The sequence below is a fragment of the Pseudophryne corroboree genome, chromosome 1, assembly GCF_028390025.1.
Source record: "Pseudophryne corroboree isolate aPseCor3 chromosome 1, aPseCor3.hap2, whole genome shotgun sequence".
In the NCBI taxonomy this organism is placed as follows: Eukaryota; Metazoa; Chordata; class Amphibia; order Anura; family Myobatrachidae; genus Pseudophryne; species Pseudophryne corroboree.
The window spans coordinates 798,008,109-798,029,612 of NC_086444.1; the positions used below are offsets into that span (position 1 = coordinate 798,008,109).

General features: G+C 41.5%; 1 protein-coding gene across 8 annotated transcripts in view; it reads left to right on the forward strand.

The window, feature by feature from the left end:
* The window catches only part of EGF (epidermal growth factor), a 230,742-nt gene that overhangs the window by 175,357 nt on the left and 33,881 nt on the right, over positions 1 to 21,504 (forward strand). For 4 of the 8 annotated variants that reach the window (XM_063918837.1, XM_063918845.1, XM_063918855.1 and 1 more), the window contains 5 exons: positions 2,638 to 2,754; positions 5,037 to 5,162; positions 7,406 to 7,528; positions 9,483 to 9,612; positions 12,463 to 12,624. In XM_063918837.1, coding sequence (XP_063774907.1) covers positions 2,638 to 2,754; positions 5,037 to 5,162; positions 7,406 to 7,528; positions 9,483 to 9,612; positions 12,463 to 12,624 — 658 coding nt within the window. Of the gene's footprint in view, positions 1 to 2,637; positions 2,814 to 5,036; positions 5,163 to 7,405; positions 7,529 to 9,482; positions 9,613 to 12,462; positions 12,629 to 21,504 lie in introns of those variants that run through there. The other 4 variants (XM_063918864.1, XM_063918871.1, XM_063918896.1 and 1 more) reach the window with 4 other exon arrangements.

Sequence of the window (21,504 nt, forward strand, 5' to 3'; positions counted from 1 at the left end):
CAGAATATCTCATTAAGATTGTTAAATCATTACATTGTGACAAAAGAATATTTAAAAAAAATTTACAGGATTTTGTAAATGTAAATTTAAGACAAACATATCACTGGGCTTTGTGGAGGTAGCATAAAGAAATTTCTATACTGTTATCACAAGAGAATGTTCAATATACAGGCACACAAACACATACAAGGTTGTGTGTGTGTGTGTGTGTGTGTGTGTGTGTGTGTGTGTGTGTGTGTGTGTGTGTGTGAGTGTGTGTGTGTGTGTGTATATATATATATATATATATATATATACAGGTAAAAGCATCCGGCACTCTGATTAAATAGACAATTTATATATATATATATATATATTGTACAAAAAGTCTGCACTCACATCTATAAAAGTAACACCAACGGCCGGGATGTCTCCCACTACAACCTCTACCAAGATCCAGATTTATAGAAAGTTATAAAAGGACACTTACCAGAGATACATCAAAGACAGCAGAAATGTATTCCTTACATATTTAGAACAATATCAATGTTTCGGTTAACATGTGACCTTTATCAAGATGCACAACCATGCACCAGGGTCAGCAAAACACCAAAGGTCCCAAATAGCAGGGCTGCTATCATTCTGAATATGTAAGGAATGTTTCTGCTGTCTTTGATGTATGATGAGTGCCCCTTTATGTTCTATCTATCTATCTATCTATCTATCTATCTATCTATCTATCTATCTATCTATCTAGTGCAAATGTATACACTATCTATGCAAGCATATATTAGTTATTTGTAAAATGAACAGGGAGTGCTAGTATAACTTTCTAGTCAGATCTTTCCTTCCACTTTGATTTAGTGGTGGTGAAAAACTGCTCAGATAACGAGATATCAGACATGCTATGTGTCCTATAAATCCAATACTTTATAATATTTACTAAAGTATTGTATTTACTAAAGTAATTATTAAAAATGTAAAATTATTGCTATTAAAATGAGTGCCAGTTTTATATTATATATGATCATGAGGTAAAATAAATGTCTCCTAGTGATTAGATTCATGGAATGTTATGCACATTTTAGATGTTCATTATAGAAGGCAACTCAATAGGAGCCTCACACGCAATGCACATAAACCATGGATTTATTAAACTAATAAAATCTGATAATTAATGCAAATTATAGAAGCTATTATAAAAAGACGCTTTTAAATATGAAGGTACCCCACTCCAACAGCACGGCTCTTACAGCTTACATTGTAAGGTGTGTCCCAAGAGCACAGGTTGGTAGTCTGTAATATTTGGGAACATTAATGCCTGTGGAGATTATTCTCACAGAACACTCAAGTGTGGAGTTTTCAGTGAGCTGCCATATTAAATGTATCTTTTCCAGAGTGCTCAGCTAAAAGGGAACATTGGTCACAGTAAGCTGTGGTCAAATACTGCACGCAATATATTTGCATCCTGAGTCCATGCAGCATTCACTATGAATGCTTGTATACAGTATATATAGTGTTCTTCATCAGTATTTCACCTATAGCTGCATCCAAGCTCTGCATTCCTTGCATTAGGAAGGTCCTCAGCACACAGGATCATAATATGCACAAGCCCTTAGATGGTATGGAAGATGGTATCAGGTCAGGTCATCAGAATACATTTTAACTTACAGTTTTTGTTTGCCAATTTACTGTAAAAGTATGGCTTCATAAAACATTGAAAATATATTTTTTTAAATGTCTACTGAACAGTAAAAGGAATTTGCACTGTCTGGAAACATTATTTTTGCAACAATGTCATTTTTTTCTAATTGGAAGGGTGATTCATCTTCTAATGTGGGCCATACATCTAGAGCCCCGGTTCCACGCTGCTAGTCCTGATCATTTTTTGGTCAGAATTGATCTAGAGCCCCGATTCCACGCTGCCAATCCTGATCATTTTTTGGTCAGAATTGGCAAATTAAGATTTCCAACAGGTTGGATTTCTCAGATCCTCTAATTCTCCCCTAATGTATGGGCCCCATTACTCAATGCTACAACAAACAGATATTTGCGGAGGTCACTTAGAGGTTTGTTCAATTTCCATGCCACCTTTGCTTTTGTAAGCTATTATATCTGAATAAAAATGATATTTTTTTTGCTGTTTTGCCTCTTAATTTTACAAATTGTTTAAATATTCAAATACCCCAATTTATTTATTTATTATTTTTTTTTACTCACTGCTATAACTAAATTGACTGAATGACACATATTGTGAATTCCATTTAGATGATTTTTTTCTTTTTGATAATATATCACTTCCTCAGAAAAGCAATATAACACAACAGATACCTGCTCTTTTATTGCTAGCAATGACGCGTCTTCAATATAACTATATAGAAAGTGAAGCACATTAATTTGTAAATCTGTGTTGTCTGTTTTATTTGCAATGTAGAACTGATCCAAGGATTCATAATGTTAATCTAGTCAAAGCAGGTTTTGTAGGAAACTATAGACAATAATGCACTGCAATAACTAGTTGCCATGATTGTATTTTAAGAATAATCCATATTGAACCGAAAAAGTAATTTAAAAAGGTCACATAGCGGGTGCACCTGTTATGCCTGTAATTCTTTCTTTGGCAGAAATGTGAGGTTGTAAACTTTGTTCTCTAAACAGATGAGAGTGGCTGTATGTACAGACAGTGCGATATCAATGCACAATGCGTGCCATCAGAAGATGGACCAAGATGCCAGTGCTTGGAAGGCTATACTGGGAATGGAGAGTCCTGTAATGGTAATGACATTTGGCAAATCCTTACTTGTTACTTTCACTGGAGAACTCGTGACATAAAGGTATGATGAGTTCTCAGAGCCAAACCAGTGTTGTAAAAGTCACAGAAATGCAGTCTACATTGGCTAGCATTGATAACATTATTTTCCTTGGCACTGAGGAACTTTAGGAAATAACTGAGAACATACCAGAGGGATCTGCATGACAAAAAACCTTACAGTTATGTTGACATGTAAAAAAAATCCAAATCACTGAGGTGGAACTATTTTTAATGCTCTTTGTCCTGTTAGCCCATTGTTGCTGTTTAGAAGTTACAAAATGTTTACTCAGACGAGTCAACTCTACTTACAACTGTACGCACCAAAGTATACATAGAATAGGGCCAGAAGCTAGCTAAAGACTATAGATGATACAATTTGGCAGGGCACCAACTAGTATTTACTTCATTAGCACAGGTTTTTTTGTTGGTAATTTACTTGCAGAGGTTGTGTTTTCATACAACTAATAAAATAAAAATATTTGCTCCATGCATAATAATATTCTATAGAATCTTGTGAGACCTGCTAATAGATAGAAAATGTTCTGGTCATAAAGTATTTTTATTCTTATTTTTTCTTATGTTTATACTGTAGCTTAAAATGTGTTTAAAGAGATGATGCCAAAACATACTATTTGTAACCTAGTTTTTATGTAAAGTTACATACTATAAAGAGGATTGAATTCTCTTTCATTTCATTTCATTTATATTTTTTTTCATTTATAATAGAGCCATAGCAAAACATAATATATATTATCTTTAATGAAAAAATGACAATAGTTCTTATTTATAGTATTAATTTGGCTGTTTATATATTGCATTTTCAATATTCTGGGTTCCTGCCTTCATGCTTACATTAGTAGTTGTAGTCAGAATCCAGCAGTAAAATGAAAACTAACTATCCTTGGGGTTTGTGCACATGGGTAAGTGCAATGCATAATGTACTATATAATAGTGCGCCCATAGTACTCTCTTATATTGCTCCAAGCGATAATGCTTCTGAATGATGTAGGCAATATGAAAATTGTGTATATGTACAGGACCTTTCACATTCGTTATTTTTTGGACTACCAATGTCAAGTCGTGTTTAATAGGCTTTAAGAACATGTGTTAAACATTTTATAATAGCAACCAAATTAAAATTGTACATAAGTCCGGCATGAATGATTAAGTCTTAATTACAATGTCATTTTTATATCTTCTTCCACTTTTAGTTATAACCTATGCACAATTTCCTATGAAAGACACATATTTAAATGATATATAAACAATGAGAAAATACCATAATACACTATTTTCAAATAAATATATAGATCAACAATAATTAGTTTCCACATAATAAACTGTACCCTTTTTCAGTACTACTTGTAAGACCATTGATATCAGTGGCCTATCTATAGTGTGTGCAGTGCACAAAGGCCCATTAGGGAGCCCCATACCACACTCCCAGCCTAGACTGCCACTGTGGCTGCCTGTGCGACACCCCCTCTCCCTGTACTCGTTTGGCAGCACCATATTTTTGTAATATACTGTATTTGGAAAGGTGGCTCTGTGCAGTAGCAGTAAAGATTCTCGAAATGTGCTTGAGTCTTTGCTCTTTTCTCAACCTGTACCATCTTTTAGAATATATCACTGGAAAGACGGCACCTATGTAACAGATATAGAGTAGACCGGTGCACATTACCATGTACCCCCTTCCCTTAAAGTGCCCCTTATTGATGTTGCGTGAATATGTTTAAGAAGCTGTAAAGTACTAAATATTTTTTCCCAATATTATAAATTTATCATGCTTTTCATAGCTGACATTTCTTTTCAAATACAGGACGGACTTCCTGATAATTAAACATACTTTGACTCTGGAATGTAAATACCGTGTAACTTTATTTGTTTCACACATATATTTTTTGACACATGTGAATTTATAGTACACCATACATCGTTTTGTTCTTTTTATCAACGTAAACGTCAACTAACTAAACCAACTCCCCCTGGGACCCAGCTGCCACACATACTCTAACATTACTAATATTAAACTAGAAACTGGAAGATGAAGAAGTATAGACCACATTCCACAACCTTAATTTATGCACTTTTAGTTTTAAGCAGCCAGAGATTTTAAAAGGAATTTGCTAGTAGTGTAGAAAATTTATTTTTACTAGAATTTTTAAGTGATTGTGAAAATGGTGCTTCATTCTCTTCATCAGAATATAAATGTAAGTTCCGTTTCACTTCATATTTTTCCATTCAGATATTGATGAATGCTCTGTACAGTTCTCTGCCTGTCACCCACACCTGGCAGAATGTATCAATATGGACGGTGGTTATGTGTGCAAGTGTAGAGATGGGTTTCTGGGAAATGGACTGGAATGCGCTGGTAAGTAGTAGTACAGACTGAAAAGATTATTTACTGTACTTCATTGATAAAAAAGTTCCCATGGCAAATGGTGTTTTGTGATGTTACGCATCTATGCGCATGTTTATGCGGATTAGCCATGTAAAGTGTGACAGGGTGAGCTGTATAGGTTGAGATTATCTTTGTTGAATACACTCACGCGCTACATTTTGTACCCAAGTTTTAATTTTGTGGAACAACATATTAAAATGAGGTTTCTTACACATGGTTTAGTGGGAGGCTCTTTCTATGCAAAGATGCAATTATAAAAGCAACTCTACCAATGTAATAAAAACATTCCGGTTTAGGATAATGACACATAATAAGCAGCTTTGTGCCTATGTTCTCTCACTCGCAGATCAGTGCTTTGGAGAAACATGCAAAAGTTTAAATTAAACAAAACCCTGTCCTAAAGTGATAGTAGCCAACAATATTAAGTTACCATTGAGACTGGCTGAGTGATTTTACTGGGGACAAGTGGGATGGGACACTGAGTGCACATTTGTATGCACTAAGTGGACAGAGAGGTGGTACATTGGTGTAATTTGTATACAGTGTGGCCCCTGTTTTGCCCCACAGTCACTTGCCATGTTCTGTTGCAGACAAAACTTGAATAGTCCCTCTACTGGGGCTGTTACCATTTCCATGTGGTCACTCTGTAAACAATCTTTAAAAGGGAATCCAGTTAGGATCCTGGCGGTCGGGATCCCAGCAGTCGAAATGCTGACGCAGGAATTCCGACACTGCCGGGATCCCGAACGACTGGGCCGCTTGAGAGTTAAGCCATGGAGGGGATTCTAACCATCGGGATGCCGTGATCGGTATTCTGACTGTCAGCATCCCGAATGCCGGCATATTAGCCCCAATCCAGTTCTAGCTAAACAGATTCAATTCATAAAAAAATAAGGTAACGATGCCCTACCGTTTTAAGCATTTATTTTCATTGCTCGTCCATATTCACCCATCCTTTTAGATGACACAGGTGTAATTTCGGGACTTTCATACCAATTTTCTAATTAGCATCTCTGTTGCATCATAGCTGCATCCAAAGCGTATTATAGTGTAGGGCGCTTAACATTTGTATTTTTGTTACACTGCAATTGGTATAAATTGCAGATTAAGGACATAGCTGTATGGCAGGATGCATGGAGCAGATTACTCATATCGGCCCTCTGCCTTTTGCACTTATACCCAACTTATCCTCCGGGTTGCACACAGCTGCTGATTGCAATGCCAGCGGCAGTGTACAGGCTACTTGTCCACTGTACATTTGTGGTGTTAGCAATGTGACCAAAGCCCACATTCGGTGACATACTGTGTGGCACGATGCTTTGTCGCAAAGTCTGTGGCACTTCAAACGAGGCTGTTTGTAGTGACTTGAGGATAGGTGTTTGTGGAAACAACTGTATCACCTTTTTACATTGTGAAGCTGCTAAAGATGCATGTAGTACATGATTATATGTGTCCTTATCCAGTAATGAGCCAGTCACATTTATCATGCTGCCTTATTTGTAGGCAGACATGGGGATGGCACACATACAACACAACTGCTTTCTTTACCTGCTGCAGTGTCATTATTGTTTGGCCCTGCCCTCAGATGATTGGCTAAAGCCCAATATGTGATCTGCATTTTTCACCATTTCTTTTGCCAGCTGTACAAGTAAAGGACACAAATGGAACAAGTGCATAGATTTATTGGAAATCATTATAATGAATGCACAGCTCAAATGACCTATTAGTTAAACTCGTTGAGTAACCTTTTCTGTTGAATAGTCAAAAGGGTCATGGAGTTGACACTTTAAGTCTCACAATCATAATGCCAATGCCACACCAGCTGGCACAGAACTGTATATTATTAAACACGCAAGAAATTCTTTAATATTACATATTGAATCTTCTGACATTTACGCTAAACGCCTTCTTGAAAATAGTGATGACGTGATGCTGAACAACCTGTGAATATGATCAGCTGTAACAGAAAAGGGTACAAAATACCAAAATATAACTATTCCATTTTTGCTGCACTGTTTAAAATAATCATTTCCTTGTAAAGGCTTTCAAAAGTGATTAAAGAAATATGAAAAAAATAAACATAAATTAATTAAAAATGACTTACATATCACACTAGCCATTTGTCAATAAATGTTTGTTTTTTTGTCATTCTCCATAACATACAGCCTAATACAGGCATTATATTCTGTTAACTGTAAACCTCTGTCTGGCAGATATCGATGAATGTACACTAGGAATTGATGGATGCGGAGAGCAGTTTCAGTGTGCTAATACCCCAGGGAATTACACCTGTATATGCACTAATGGGCTTCCTGGAACTGCAGATAACTGTATAGGTCAGTTGTTTTAATGAGCAGAGGGATATTGGTTAACCAAGAAAGCAGTCTTTTATACTGGAGCCAAAGAATCATTGCATATTTACAAAGCTTTTCATATGTCTCCTGATTCTATTTTTAAATTATCCTCAACATTTTATGTAATCATATCTCTTTGTTAAGTACCTTCATTTTCCCATTGTTTGTTTTCATTTAGTTTAACTGACCACTTTAAAATGCAAGTGTTTAATGCTTTTAAATGCTTTACTACTTTGCTTTAATATAATAATTATGTTATTTCTACTTTAAAACCAGTGGTGTGCTATTAGTGGCTGTGCTTTCACAATCCCTGTCATTTAAAAAGTAGTTTTATTTTCTACCAACTAATCCTTTATACTTGCCCACAACTACCTGTGGAAAACTGGTTTCCAATTTGCACAGCATCCTGTATGTACTAAGTGCAGTTCTATTGGTATTAATTATTTATGTGTTTGTATGCGTTTCCAGTTGCCTAAATGTTCATACATTTCCCATGAGCGTTTGTATTGCTGTAATGCTCTCATAACACACAATGTGTTACTATAACCGCAACATCTGTAAGTTCAGCTCTATGTTTTTGAAACAGGGAACTGGGATATCCAAGTGACAATGGGGTTCTGAGTCTGTAATTATAATAAATATTCTGAGAACTGTTGTGTCTAAAACCTAGAAATCCTGGAAAATCTGAACATTAGGGAACTTAGATAAAAATAACACCACATATACTGTACTTAAAGTGGTCTTCCGCATTGGTGGGCAGAGGGTGGTAGTCAAATGCAGATCCTATGCACATGAAAAAAATACTCCAAACTGTTAATAACCATTTCACTAATCAGTAGTACTAACAAAAAAATCTATATGAAAGACCATTTATTGAACAACAATATACCAGGTGCCCATTAATGTTTTAAAGAGTGCCTACCTACTCTCATAAATGTAAAAAGTATGTAATGACTCTGCTGTCCCTGTTTTAATAAGAGTGTCACACTTACAGCAACTATGTTCAATACAGCTCTGCCTGTACTAGTTATGATAAACAGACAGTTCTAACCCTTTTCGACCATAACTAAATCTGCATATGTATTATGTGGACAAAAGTGATTGGACACTGACATCAAATAGATCAACAAGATTTGATTGATGTCAGTACTTTGTAGGTCCACCACGTGCAGTGATTACTGCTGACACCTTTCTTGGCATACTGTGCACAAGTTCCTAGACAACAGCAGGCATATGTTTTGCCATTCCACCTTAAGTACAGTGACCAACTGTGACACTGAAGTGGCCCTAGAAACATGACATCATGCAGCCTCCTTCCGGTACGACACATCATTAGCAGATTATCTAAACCGTACCCCTCTGCACAGAGGCATCACCGCGTGTGGTGACACCCAGTGTGTACTCAGCATTACTCACCCCCTACGCTGTAAACGCCCAAAAAGGGTGTGTGGCTTAATAAAAGGAGGTATGGCCCCGCAGAATACCTGTTGCATCACTCAGGAGGGGTGGGGGGGTGGGAGGGCAGCATCTTGCTAGATGCTGGCTGCCCCTGGAGTCTGGGCTGTCGGCTGTGTGCAGTGCTGGCTCTTCATCTGTGTCAGGAGCCGAGTGCTGCAGGAGAATTTCACATTGCAGCACTCAGCTCCTGTCACTGCAGAACAGCCAACACTTTGGGGTCACCCCTTCCGAGGGAGACACCTGGGTGCTGGCCGCACGCCCTGCTCCCGGCTTGTGAAGCCACTGCCTCTGCCCGTTTTATTCCTTCGTGAACACGTGTCTGCTGCAAAAGCTCAATATTTCACTTGCACTGGAGGTGGGGGTTTGGCCAATCACTTTTGTCTACATAGTGTAGGAATACATATCACTTACTGTATCCCTATATTCGTGTATTATTGTACTCTTCTGACCAGCAAATCTATGGTTATTCATTTTGCAGAGTTCAATATGAATGTAAAGAACTCTTCAGGAAATAGACATACACGAGAATGTCCTGCATCCTATGAAGACTACTGTTTCAATGGTGGTGTGTGTATGTACTTTCCAGTTCTGGAAGACTTTGGATGCACGTAAGTTGTGCAAAGTGTTAGACTTTTAGCTGATCTGTTTAGGAGCTTTCATTGTGTATCTCTTACACTGCACACCTACATTCCTCAGCACCCTCTGTATCCCAGTATGCTGAGCAGTCTTGCTCATAGTCTGCCCATTTGCATGGAGGTATGCTATAAACAGCTACAGCTTAGTTTAGGTCACAGTTTCACTAATACCCATTTCACACCAGAAGCTTTGAACACGGGTTATTGGCACATGAGCGCACATAACCCATGTTCCTGTGCGGTGTGAAAGGTACCAGGGGCAATATACCAGGTTAAGCGACCCGGTATTTCAACCCTGCTAGCGAGCAGGGTTGAACTCGTGTTCAACCTGGCTCGCTGTGCGGTGTGAGCGGGAGCCGGGTCAGTGCGACCCGTTTCCCATTCACAGTGTGTGGACAGGCGGAGCTTGAAGATCACGTGATCTCCCAGCACCGCCCACGTCGCGTCACCGCTGACGTCACCAACCCGGCAATATGCCGGGTTGCAGTCTGCGGTGTGAAAGGAGTATTGGGGTGGGTCGCACACTGGGAGCTCCCGTGTCAGGCTCCCATGTGCGACCCGCCTTTAGACGGTGTGAAAGTGGTATCAGCAGGAATATGTGTTTTTATATCCATTTTCCCTGAAACCCATCTCTCCTCCCCTAGCTTCCTTTCCTCTTGTAATATGGTACTTTGCATTTAGTTGTCTAAATAGATGTACAGTATAATATTAAGACATATACCATACAATTAGGGGCTTATTTAGAGGTGGATGCAGCAGAATTTGCACCACACTTGTAGTACATCATTCGTAACCTCCCAGCTGTCCTGATTTCAGCGTTGCAGTACTTATTTGTGGGGACTGCACTGCGATGAGACGATTCATCCTGACTTGTGGGTGTTTGTGTATTGTTTGACTGCTATCATTTTTCCAAACTGCCTACATGAAGTAGACACACCCCCAATGTGCCACACTCCCCAACCCGATTATAGACTCCAAAATTTTGGGAGGTATGCGTAAAAAATATGTATACCTACGCCTCATAATAGTGTACATATAGCGTAGATGTGGCTTGCAGTGTTAGTAGTAGAAGCTTGCATTACTCTTTGTACACAACATAATAATGTAATGAAGCGTAGTAAGAGTGAATATTGGGGCTAATAATGTGGACGGAGTTGCTAACGCTGCTCTGTATGTAAATGCAGCAGGAGGCGTCTACCACAAATAGACGCCTCCTGCTACCATAGTGATCCAACCTGTGTTCTAGGACGCAACATTACATCACTGTGACACCATTGGGCAACTTATGGTACCTATGGGGTTGCGCAAGTTGCCTGCCGCAGATCCTTGTAAGAGGCCAGGAAATTTCCATCCAACTAAAGAGATCTTCTCTCCTCCTAAACAGCGGTGACACACCTCCATTATCACAAACAGAGGCAGTTACCACCCACAAACAACATCACACTGTCAATCACTGACAGTCTGATGCCGTCCTGCATAATATGTCGCATGACCCATTTGTGCACGCACAGAACGGGTCCTGCACAAAGTTCTGAACATTGGTACTTTGCGGCATAGGGTGCAGGACCAACCAGACCTGAATGAGGTTTTCACAGTTATTAATAAATTCTTAAGTTGTATTTTCAATATAAAATGTAATTAAATGCAAACAATAATTATGTGCCAGACTGCACTCCATATAGGCATGCCTACCCCTTGCCCTGGATCTGGTCTCTAGGTCGACAGTAACTAGGTCGACAATCTTTAGGTCGACCACTATTGGTCGACAGTAACTAGGTCGACAGGGTCTCTAGGTCCTAGGAAGAAGAAGAAAGAAAGACCCTGTGTTGGCGCACTCGTTACAAACAGGTCAAAAGATCGACATGAGTTTTTCAAATTTTTTTAATTTTTTTTACTTTTTCATACTTAACGATCCACGCAGACTATGATTGGGAATAGTAACCTGTGCCGAGCACAGCGGCAGCGGAGCGAGGCACCTTGCCCGATGCATGGCGAGCGTAGCGAGCCATGCAAGGGCTCCCGGTCACTGTACGGAGAAAACGACACAAAAAACACACATTAAAAACTCATGTCGACCTTTTGACCTGTCGACCTAGACCATATCGACCTACTGTAGAACATGTCGACCTAGAGACCCTGTCAATCTAGCATCCCTGTCAACCTAGTTACTGTCGACCAATAGTGGTCGACCCAAACATGGTTGACCTAGACACTGTCGTCCCTATGAACCACACCCCCTTGCCCGCCTTCCAGTAGTAATGACACACAATTCAACAAAGCACAAAAATCAATATATATATATATATATATATATATACATACACACACTTTTTGGTGTATTTTTCTGGGACCCCTTTATGTAAAATACGGTTAGGTCATTAATTGGATGCTAACTCTCAGTATGGTCTGTAGGTGGCATTGCTGATCTACCGAACACAATTGTCAGTAAGACATGACAGACGGCAATGCTTCAGGAGAGTATTTTGGTAGGAGATGAGAATGACTAGATATCTATTTTCCAGTGCCACATGGCTATGGTATTAGAACATAACTAATTTTGATGTGTATTATTATCACATGGTTCTTTATCATATAGTAATCTCTAGAGATGGATAAACTATTATGGTTTATTCATCTCTAGAGGTTTATCAATCTCTAGTACATGTTACACTACAGCATGCAAATATGAAAATGAATAAGGTTCCTGTGCAGAATGACATGCCCATATGTTTATCTGCTTTACTGGAACATTAACGTTGTATATTGCTAGAAAACTTTGTTTAAAGATATGTATGATAAAATATATGATGCCCTGTATTGCAGTTGTGTCAGGGGATATATTGGAGAGCGGTGCCAGTTTGATGACTTGGAGTGGTGGGCACCACATGCGACAGAAACAAGGATTCGTAATGTTACCATTGGTGTTTCATTGGTTGTTCTCCTCGTTGTCCTGGGTCTTGTCTCCTTTGTGATATACTATTACAGGTGACTGCACGAACGTTTCATGAAATATATGCTGTTGTTGCCATGATTGTAGTCATCATTAACCAGTTTTGTTCTATTACTGTTGTTCCAGTTGTATAGTGCAACTCAATACAACTACAAGAAACTGTTGTTAATAATAATAATTAATGCTTCATACAATGCATGCTTTCCTGTCTGCTCTTTAAGTTTCCAATTTTTATTGTCACACAGGCAACTTGGTGCTGGTACCTGGTAGCAATCAGCATCAACTTTTTTTTTACAGAGTTCAAATAACTTTCAGTTCTTCCATGGACTTCTGAATACACCTGTTTGTAGCAATTTACTGTATAACGTAGCCAAATAGGCCTGAATACTGTACTTACCGGAGAATGTCCTGATTTTATCTGCAGTATAATATAAATGTTGCAAATGGAGAATCTGCAACCAGGAGAATAATGTTGATTTTGAACAATTTCATGGTGATTTAAAAAAAATGGAGATTTCATGAAACTTTAAATGTAACCAAATATAATAGAAACGGGAGCTATATTGGAGGAATAATATATGCATGCCTGTTACATTTTATATTATGACATCAGGCATATATTCAAACATTGAAATGTCCAGAGAAAACAGTAAGATACGTAGAAAGCGCCTTTTTATACCTCTATTCTTTTAAATAAAACATGGATATTTACTATAACTCCATACAATGCTATATATTAAATACAGGGTCATCATGTTATATTGTATTTAGAGCCAAGATTGGGGTTTTTGATTATTTGTCGACTTCTATTCTGCAGACAGAAGAGACATAGGGATTTAAATACTTGAAAGGTAAATAACCCTATTCATGAAGTATAATCAGCCTGAGAAAGGGCATCTATGTTTCTGTGCAGTCATTCCAGCTGTTACTATTAAATGATCAGTTAAGCAAACTATAAGTCGCTCTATTTAAAAAAGCTACTTGTAACATTTACATATATTTGTACAACAGTTCAGTAAATCAGAACTGTAGAGAATAGTGAGACCATGGCAAGTGCACCTGTACATAGCAAACTACACAACTAGGGACATAGGTGCCGATTCAGCATGAGTCGCTGAAGTGCGAAAATATGCGCAAGACCTTCGATTGCGATTGCAGTCTAAGTGATTGGGGGGGGGGGGGTGGCGGGGCGGCTTTGGGAAAGGGTGCAGTCCGGACAGCAGAGGCATGTCTGGACCGGCGTGCCGCAGCGGCTACGTGACGTCACATGAATCCTCTGCAATCCAAAACATGGCAGCCCAGTGCCTGCCCACAGGGAGATAACCTAACGATGTAAGCACTTCGCTATTTAGTGAAGCGCTCGCATTTTAGCGGGTGGGAAGGATCCGGCATGCGGTGCAGCCTTGCCCTGTGCTGGGCATGCTTGTGAATAGAGTTGTAGTTTTACGATTTTTCGAAAAACTACAATTCATGCTGAATTAGGCCCTAAGTTTCACGGTCTTATCATGGTGTGATGATTTTTGCATAGTCATCTATGAACTGGAAAAAAAAATTGAAAACAGCAGTCAAGAAATTGTCTAAGCTTTGATTTATTAATCAAACAGTGTTATTTAATATGTCCATCTGATTTTGGCTTGAATAATATTACGTTTACCTTACAAGTATTCACATAAAAAAGCTTGAAAGAAAAGTCTTTGTGGCAATGAATATTGGAAGTAAATGGACAATGATATGCAGGGGCGGATTGGCCATAGTGCTCACCAGGAAGATTCTTGGTAGGCTGACATGTCTGTGGGACCTGTTTTTTGTGTTTTGTCATGTGCCCCAACACACACACACACACACACACACATATGACAGACTACCCACCACACTCAGTACACTGCATTGTCCCCATTCATTCTGTTATTCCATCTCTGCCATCCAGTGATGCTGCCATGGCTACATGGTATGTTATACCTCTTGTGCTGCCCATGTCGGGACACATCTACAACATTTTCTAGGGCCACTATTAGTTCCCAATCTGCCCCTGATGATATGATTCCTACTGAGAGCTTGTATGTTTTGATTAAATGTTAAAAATATAACCTCATGATAATTCCTAACGTCTTCCAAAAATAATCTGTTATATGTTAGTGATTTACATCACACCAGATTTATCTTTGTTATCTTGTATTGGAAGACGGTTGCTGCGGCTCTGCTGAAAGTTTAACTCAGCCATGAAAATATTACATCTATATCTTATGTAGAAACAACATCTGGCAAGGAGACCGCAGCAGCTTCACACGTTATTGCACCAGGATACACTTGATGATGTAGTACATGGAGTACAGCTACAAACAGATATATTTGATGTATCTAAGGGGCCTGTGTATTAATAATCGCTGCACTGCCACGATTAGTAATGGTCCTTATCACAGCAGATTTTTTCATTTTTAATTTCTAAGTGTAAAGGCCCATACACACTTGAAGATGCCGCTCTACAGGTTGAGTATCCCATATCCAAATATTCCGAAATACGGAATTTTTTGAGTGAGAGTGAAATAGTGAAACCTTTGTTTTTTGATGGCTCAATGTACAGAAACTTTGATTAATACACAAAGTTATTAAAAATATTGTATTAAATGACCTTCAGGCTGTGTGTATAAAGTGTATATGAAACATAAATGAATTGTGTGAATGTACACACACTTTGTTTAATGCACAAAGTTATTAAAAATATTGGCTAAGATTACCTTCAGGCTGTGTGTATAAGGTGTATATGAAACATAAGTCCATTCTGTGCTTAGACTTAGGTCCCATCACCATGATATCTCATTATGTTATGCAGTTATTCCAAAATACGGAAAAATCTGATATCCAAAATACCTCTGGTCCCAAGCATTTTAGATAAAGGATACTCAACCTGTATGAGCGATGTCGTGTAGTGTGTCACCTCCCGGGCGGGGCGGTTGGTGGCCGCCCATACACACTGAGCAATATGACCGCTCATATTGCTCAGTGACATCACACAGCCGCCGGCCATGGACGACAGTCCAGATTGAGCTTGCATGCACTGCTGACAGCGATGATCATTGCCGACCCGCGGGGCCGCGCATCGTTCATCGCTGGCGGCATACACACTTGCCGATAAAATAAGCGACGTCGCTCAGGAAGGGGGAAAATGAGCGATGTTGCTCATTTTATCGGCCAGTGTGTATGGGCCTTAACTCACAGGGACAGCAGTAACGATAATTACTGTCCCTGCAAGTTAGATCCCGGCCACATCGGAGTCATTCATAGACTCCTCCAAGGGGAATCTGACATGGCACATGCTGGCTGGAGGCTGCAGGAGAAAAATCGGAAAATCCTTATCCTGCGAATATCCTTCCATAGACAAAAAGCGGCTTATGCTATTTGAGGATGACGTAAAGCAGTGGGGCGAAATTCTGAGTTTGCTACATAGGAGTTATATCGTACACCCCATTGAAATATCCTGCTTAGGGCTAATACATAAAATGATGCAGAAACTTTCTACATTATTATATTGATAAATAGGTCCCACTGACTTGGTTAAATTATGTTTATGCTTCCAATGCTCCTGATGTGGTGATGGTCACTGTGTGACTTATGCTTCTCAGAACAGTCCTTTATATGCAGCTTCACTGACATTTTTCATGAGCAAGCAGTTTTGAGGGGATGATTGAGGCAGTTATATAGTATGTTAGTGTGATTTTGCCAGACATAAGTCTTGTTCTTTTACTCATTAGCGCACACAGGGGGGTTTCTGAGTACCCAGAAACCCCCCTGACAGAGGAGAGAGAGCGGGCACAATATTACTATGACGCAATTCCATTACAATTGCACAATTTTGCCCCCACCCCCTCCCGAAAGACCTGTAAATCACTGCATTTTGCGAGAGGGGGTGGGGCTTATCCCCATCTACAACATGCAGCTGCTATAGGTAAAAGATACGTGAGTGTGTGTGTGATGTAGCTATCTATTGAAAAACCCCACCCACCCCCCATCGGAAAAAATCTGCAAAGGCTGGTTTGGTAAATCGGTAAGTTGACTCTTACCCTTTGCCATATATATATATATATATATATATATATGTGTGTGGATTAGAGATGAGCGCCTGAAATTTTTCGGGTTTTGTGTTTTGGTTTTGGGTTCGGTTCCGCGGCCGTGTTTTGGGTTCGAACGCGTTTTGGCAAAACCTCACCGAATTTTTTTTGTCGGATTCGGGTGTGTTTTGGATTCGGGTGTTTTTTTCCAAAAACACTAAAAAACAGCTTAAATCATAGAATTTGGGGGTCATTTTGATCCCAAAGTATTATTAACCTCAAAAACCATAATTTACACTCATTTTCAGTCTATTCTGAATACCTCACACCTCACAATATTATTTTTAGTCCTAAAATTTGCACCGAGGTCGCTGTGTGAGTAAGATAAGCGACCCTAGTGGCCGACACAAACACCGGGCCCATCTAGGAGTGGCACTGCAGTGTCACGCAGGATGTCCCTTCCAAAAAACCCTCCCCAAACAGCACATGACGCAAAGAAAAAAAGAGGCGCAATGAGGTAGCTGTGTGAGTAAGATTAGCGACCCTAGTGGCCGACACAAACACCGGGCCCATCTAGGAGTGGCACTGCAGTGTCACGCAGGATGGCCCTTCCAAAAAACCCTCCCCAAACAGCACATGACGCAAAGAAAAAAAGAGGCGCAATGAGGTAGCTGTGTGAGTAAGATTAGCGACCCTAGTGGCCGACACAAACACCGGGCCCATCTAGGAGTGGCACTGCAGTGTCACGCAGGATGGCCCTTCCAAAAAACCCTCCCCAAACAGCACATGACGCAAAGAAAAAAAGAGGCGCAATGAGGTAGCTGACTGTGTGAGTAAGATTAGCGACCCTAGTGGCCGACACAAACACCGGGCCCATCTAGGAGTGGCACTGCAGTGTCACGCAGGATGTCCCTTCCAAAAAACCCTCCCCAAACAGCACATGACGCAAAGAAAAAAAGAGGCGCAATGAGGTAGCTGTGTGAGTAAGATTAGCGACCCTAGTGGCCGACACAAACACCGGGCCCATCTAGGAGTGGCACTGAAGTGTCACGCAGGATGGCCCTTCCAAAAAACCCTCCCCAAACAGCACATGACGCAAAGAAAAAAAGAGGCGCAATGAGGTAGCTGTGTGAGTAAGATTAGCGACCCTAGTGGCCGACACAAACACCGGGCACATCTAGGAGTGGCACTGCAGTGTCACGCAGGATGTCCCTTCCAAAAAACCCTCCCCAAACAGCACATGACGCAAAGAAAAAAAGAGGCGCAATGAGGTAGCTGACTGTGTGAGTAAGATTAGCGACCCTAGTGGCCGACACAAACACCGGGCCCATCTAGGAGTGGCACTGCAGTGTCACGCAGGATGTCCCTTCCAAAAAACCCTCCCCAAACAGCACATGACGCAAAGAAAAAAAGAGGCGCAATGAGGTAGCTGACTGTGTGAGTAAGATTAGCGACCCTAGTGGCCGACACAAACACCGGGCCCATCTAGGAGTGGCACTGCAGTGTCACGCAGGATGTCCCTTCCAAAAAACCCTCCCCAAACAGCACATGACGCAAAGAAAAAAAGAGGCGCAATGAGGTAGCTGACTGTGTGAGTAAGATTAGCGACCCTAGTGGCCGACACAAACACCGGGCCCATCTAGGAGTGGCACTGCAGTGTCACGCAGGATGTCCCTTCCAAAAAACCCTCCCCAATCAGCACATGATGCAAAGAAAAAGAAAAGAAAAAAGAGGTGCAAGATGGAATTGTCCTTGGGCCCTCCCACCCACCCTTATGTTGTATAAACAAAACAGGACATGCACACTTTAACCAACCCATCATTTCAGTGACAGGGTCTGCCACACGACTGTGACTGATATGACGGGTTGGTTTGGACCCCCCCCCAAAAAAGAAGCAATTAATCTCTCCTTGCACAAACTGGCTCTACAGAGGCAAGATGTCCACCTCATCTTCACCCTCCGATATATCACCGTGTACATCCCCCTCCTCACAGATTATCAATTCGTCCCCACTGGAATCCACCATCTCAGCTCCCTGTGTACTTTGTGGAGGCAATTGCTGCTGGTCAATGTCTCCGCGGAGGAATTGATTATAATTCATTTTAATGAACATCATCTTCTCCACATTTTCTGGATGTAACCTCGTACGCCGATTGCTGACAAGGTGAGCGGCGGCACTAAACACTCTTTCGGAGTACACACTTGTGGGAGGGCAACTTAGGTAGAATAAAGCCAGTTTGTGCAAGGGCCTCCAAATTGCCTCTTTTTCCTGCCAGTATAAGTACGGACTGTGTGACGTGCCTACTTGGATGCGGTCACTCATATAATCCTCCACCATTCTATCAATGTTGAGAGAATCATATGCAGTGACAGTAGACGACATGTCCGTAATCGTTGTCAGGTCCTTCAGTCCGGACCAGATGTCAGCATCAGCAGTCGCTCCAGACTGCCCTGCATCACCACCAGCGGGTGGGCTCGGAATTCTGAGCCTTTTCCTCGCACCCCCAGTTGCGGGAGAATGTGAAGGAGGAGATGTTGACAAGTCGCGTTCCGCTTGACTTGACAATTTTGTCACCAGCAGGTCTTTCAACCCCAGCAGACCTGTGTCTGCCGGAAAGAGAGATCCAAGGTAGGCTTTAAATCTAGGATCGAGCACGGTGGCCAAAATGTAGTGCTCTGATTTCAACAGATTGACCACCCGTGAATCCTTGTTAAGCGAATTAAGGGCTGCATCCACAAGTCCCACATGCCTAGCGGAATCGCTCCCTTTTAGCTCCTTCTTCAATGCCTCCAGCTTCTTCTGCAAAAGCCTGATGAGGGGAATGACCTGACTCAGGCTGGCAGTGTCTGAACTGACTTCACGTGTGGCAAGTTCAAAGGGCATCAGAACCTTGCACAACGTTGAAATCATTCTCCACTGCACTTGAGACAGGTGCATTCCACCTACTATATCGTGCTCAATTGTATAGGCTTGAATGGCCTTTTGCTGCTCCTCCAACCTCTGAAGCATATAGAGGGTTGAATTCCACCTCGTTACCACTTCTTGCTTCAGATGATGGCAGGGCAGGTTCAGTAGTTTTTGGTGGTGCTCCAGTTTTCTGTACGTGGTGCCTGTACGCCGAAAGTGTCCCGCAATTCTTCTGGCCACCGACAGCATCTCTTGCACGCCCCTGTCGTTTTTTAAAAAATTCTGCACCACCAAATTCAAGGTATGTGCAAAACATGGGACGTGCTGGAATTGGCCCAGATTTAATGCACACACAATATTGCTGGCGTTGTCCAATGCCACAAATCCACAGGAGAGTCCAATTGGGGTAAGCCATTCCGCGATGATCTTCCTCAGTTGCCGTAAGAGGTTTTCAGCTGTGTGCGTATTCTGGAAAGCGGTGATACAAAGCGTAGCCTGCCTAGGAAAGAGTTGGCGTTTGCGAGATGCTGCTACTGGTGCCGCCGCTGCTGTTCTTGCGGCGGGAGTCCATACATCTACCCAGTGGGCTGTCACAGTCATATAGTCCTGACCCTGCCCTGCTCCACTTGTCCACATGTCCGTGGTTAAGTGGACATTGGGTACAGCTGCATTTTTTAGGACACTGGTGACTCTTTTTCTGAGGTCTGTGTACATTTTCGGTATCGCCTGCCTAGAGAAATGGAACCTAGATGGTATTTGGTACCGGGGACACAGTACCTCCAACAAGTCTCTAGTTGGCTCTGCAGTAATGATGGATACCGGAACCACGTTTCTCACCACCCAGGATGCCAAGGCCTCAGTTATCCGCTTTGCAGTAGGATGACTGCTGTGATATTTCATCTTCCTCGCAAAGGACTGTTGAACAGTCAATTGCTTACTGGAAGTAGTACAAGTGGGCTTACGACTTCCCCTCTGGGATGACCATCGACTCCCAGCGGCAACAACAGCAGCGCCAGCAGCAGTAGGCGTTACACGCAAGGATGCATCGGAGGAATCCCAGGCAGGAGAGGACTCGTCAGACTTGCCAGTGACATGGCCTGCAGGACTATTGGCATTCCTGGGGAAGGAGGAAATTGACACTGAGGGAGTTGGTGGGGTGGTTTGCGTGAGCTTGGTTACAAGAGGAAGGGATTTACTGGTCAGTGGACTGCTTCCGCTGTCACCCAAAGTTTTTGAACTTGTCACTGACTTATTATGAATGCGCTGCAGGTGACGTATAAGGGAGGATGTTCCGAGGTGGTTAACGTCCTTACCCCTACTTATTACAGCTTGACAAAGGGAACACACGGCTTGACACCTGTTGTCCGCATTGCTGGTGAAATACCTCCACACCGAAGAGCTGATTTTTTTGGTATTTTCACCTGGCATGTCAACGGCCATATTCCTCCCACGGACAACAGGTGTCTCCCCGGGTGCCTGACTTAAACAAACCACCTCACCATCAGAATCCTCCTGGTCAATTTCCTCCCCAGCGCCAGCAACACCCATATCCTCCTCATCCTGGTGTACTTCAACACTGACATCTTCAATCTGACTATCAGGAACTGGACTGCGGGTGCTCCTTCCAGCACTTGCAGGGGGCGTGCAAATGGTGGAAGGCGCATGCTCTTCACGTCCAGTGTTGGGAAGGTCAGGCATCGCAACCGACACAATTGGACTCTCCTTGTGGATTTGGGATTTCAAAGAACGCACAGTTCTTTGCGGTGCTTTGCCTTTTGCCAGCTTGAGTCTTTTCAGTTTTCTAGCGAGAGGCTGAGTGCTTCCATCCTCATGTGAAGCTGAACCACTAGCCATGAACATAGGCCAGGGCCTCAGCCGTTCCTTGCCACTCCGTGTGGTAAATGGCATATTGGCAAGTTTACGCTTCTCCTCCGACAATTTTATTTTAGGTTTTGGAGTCC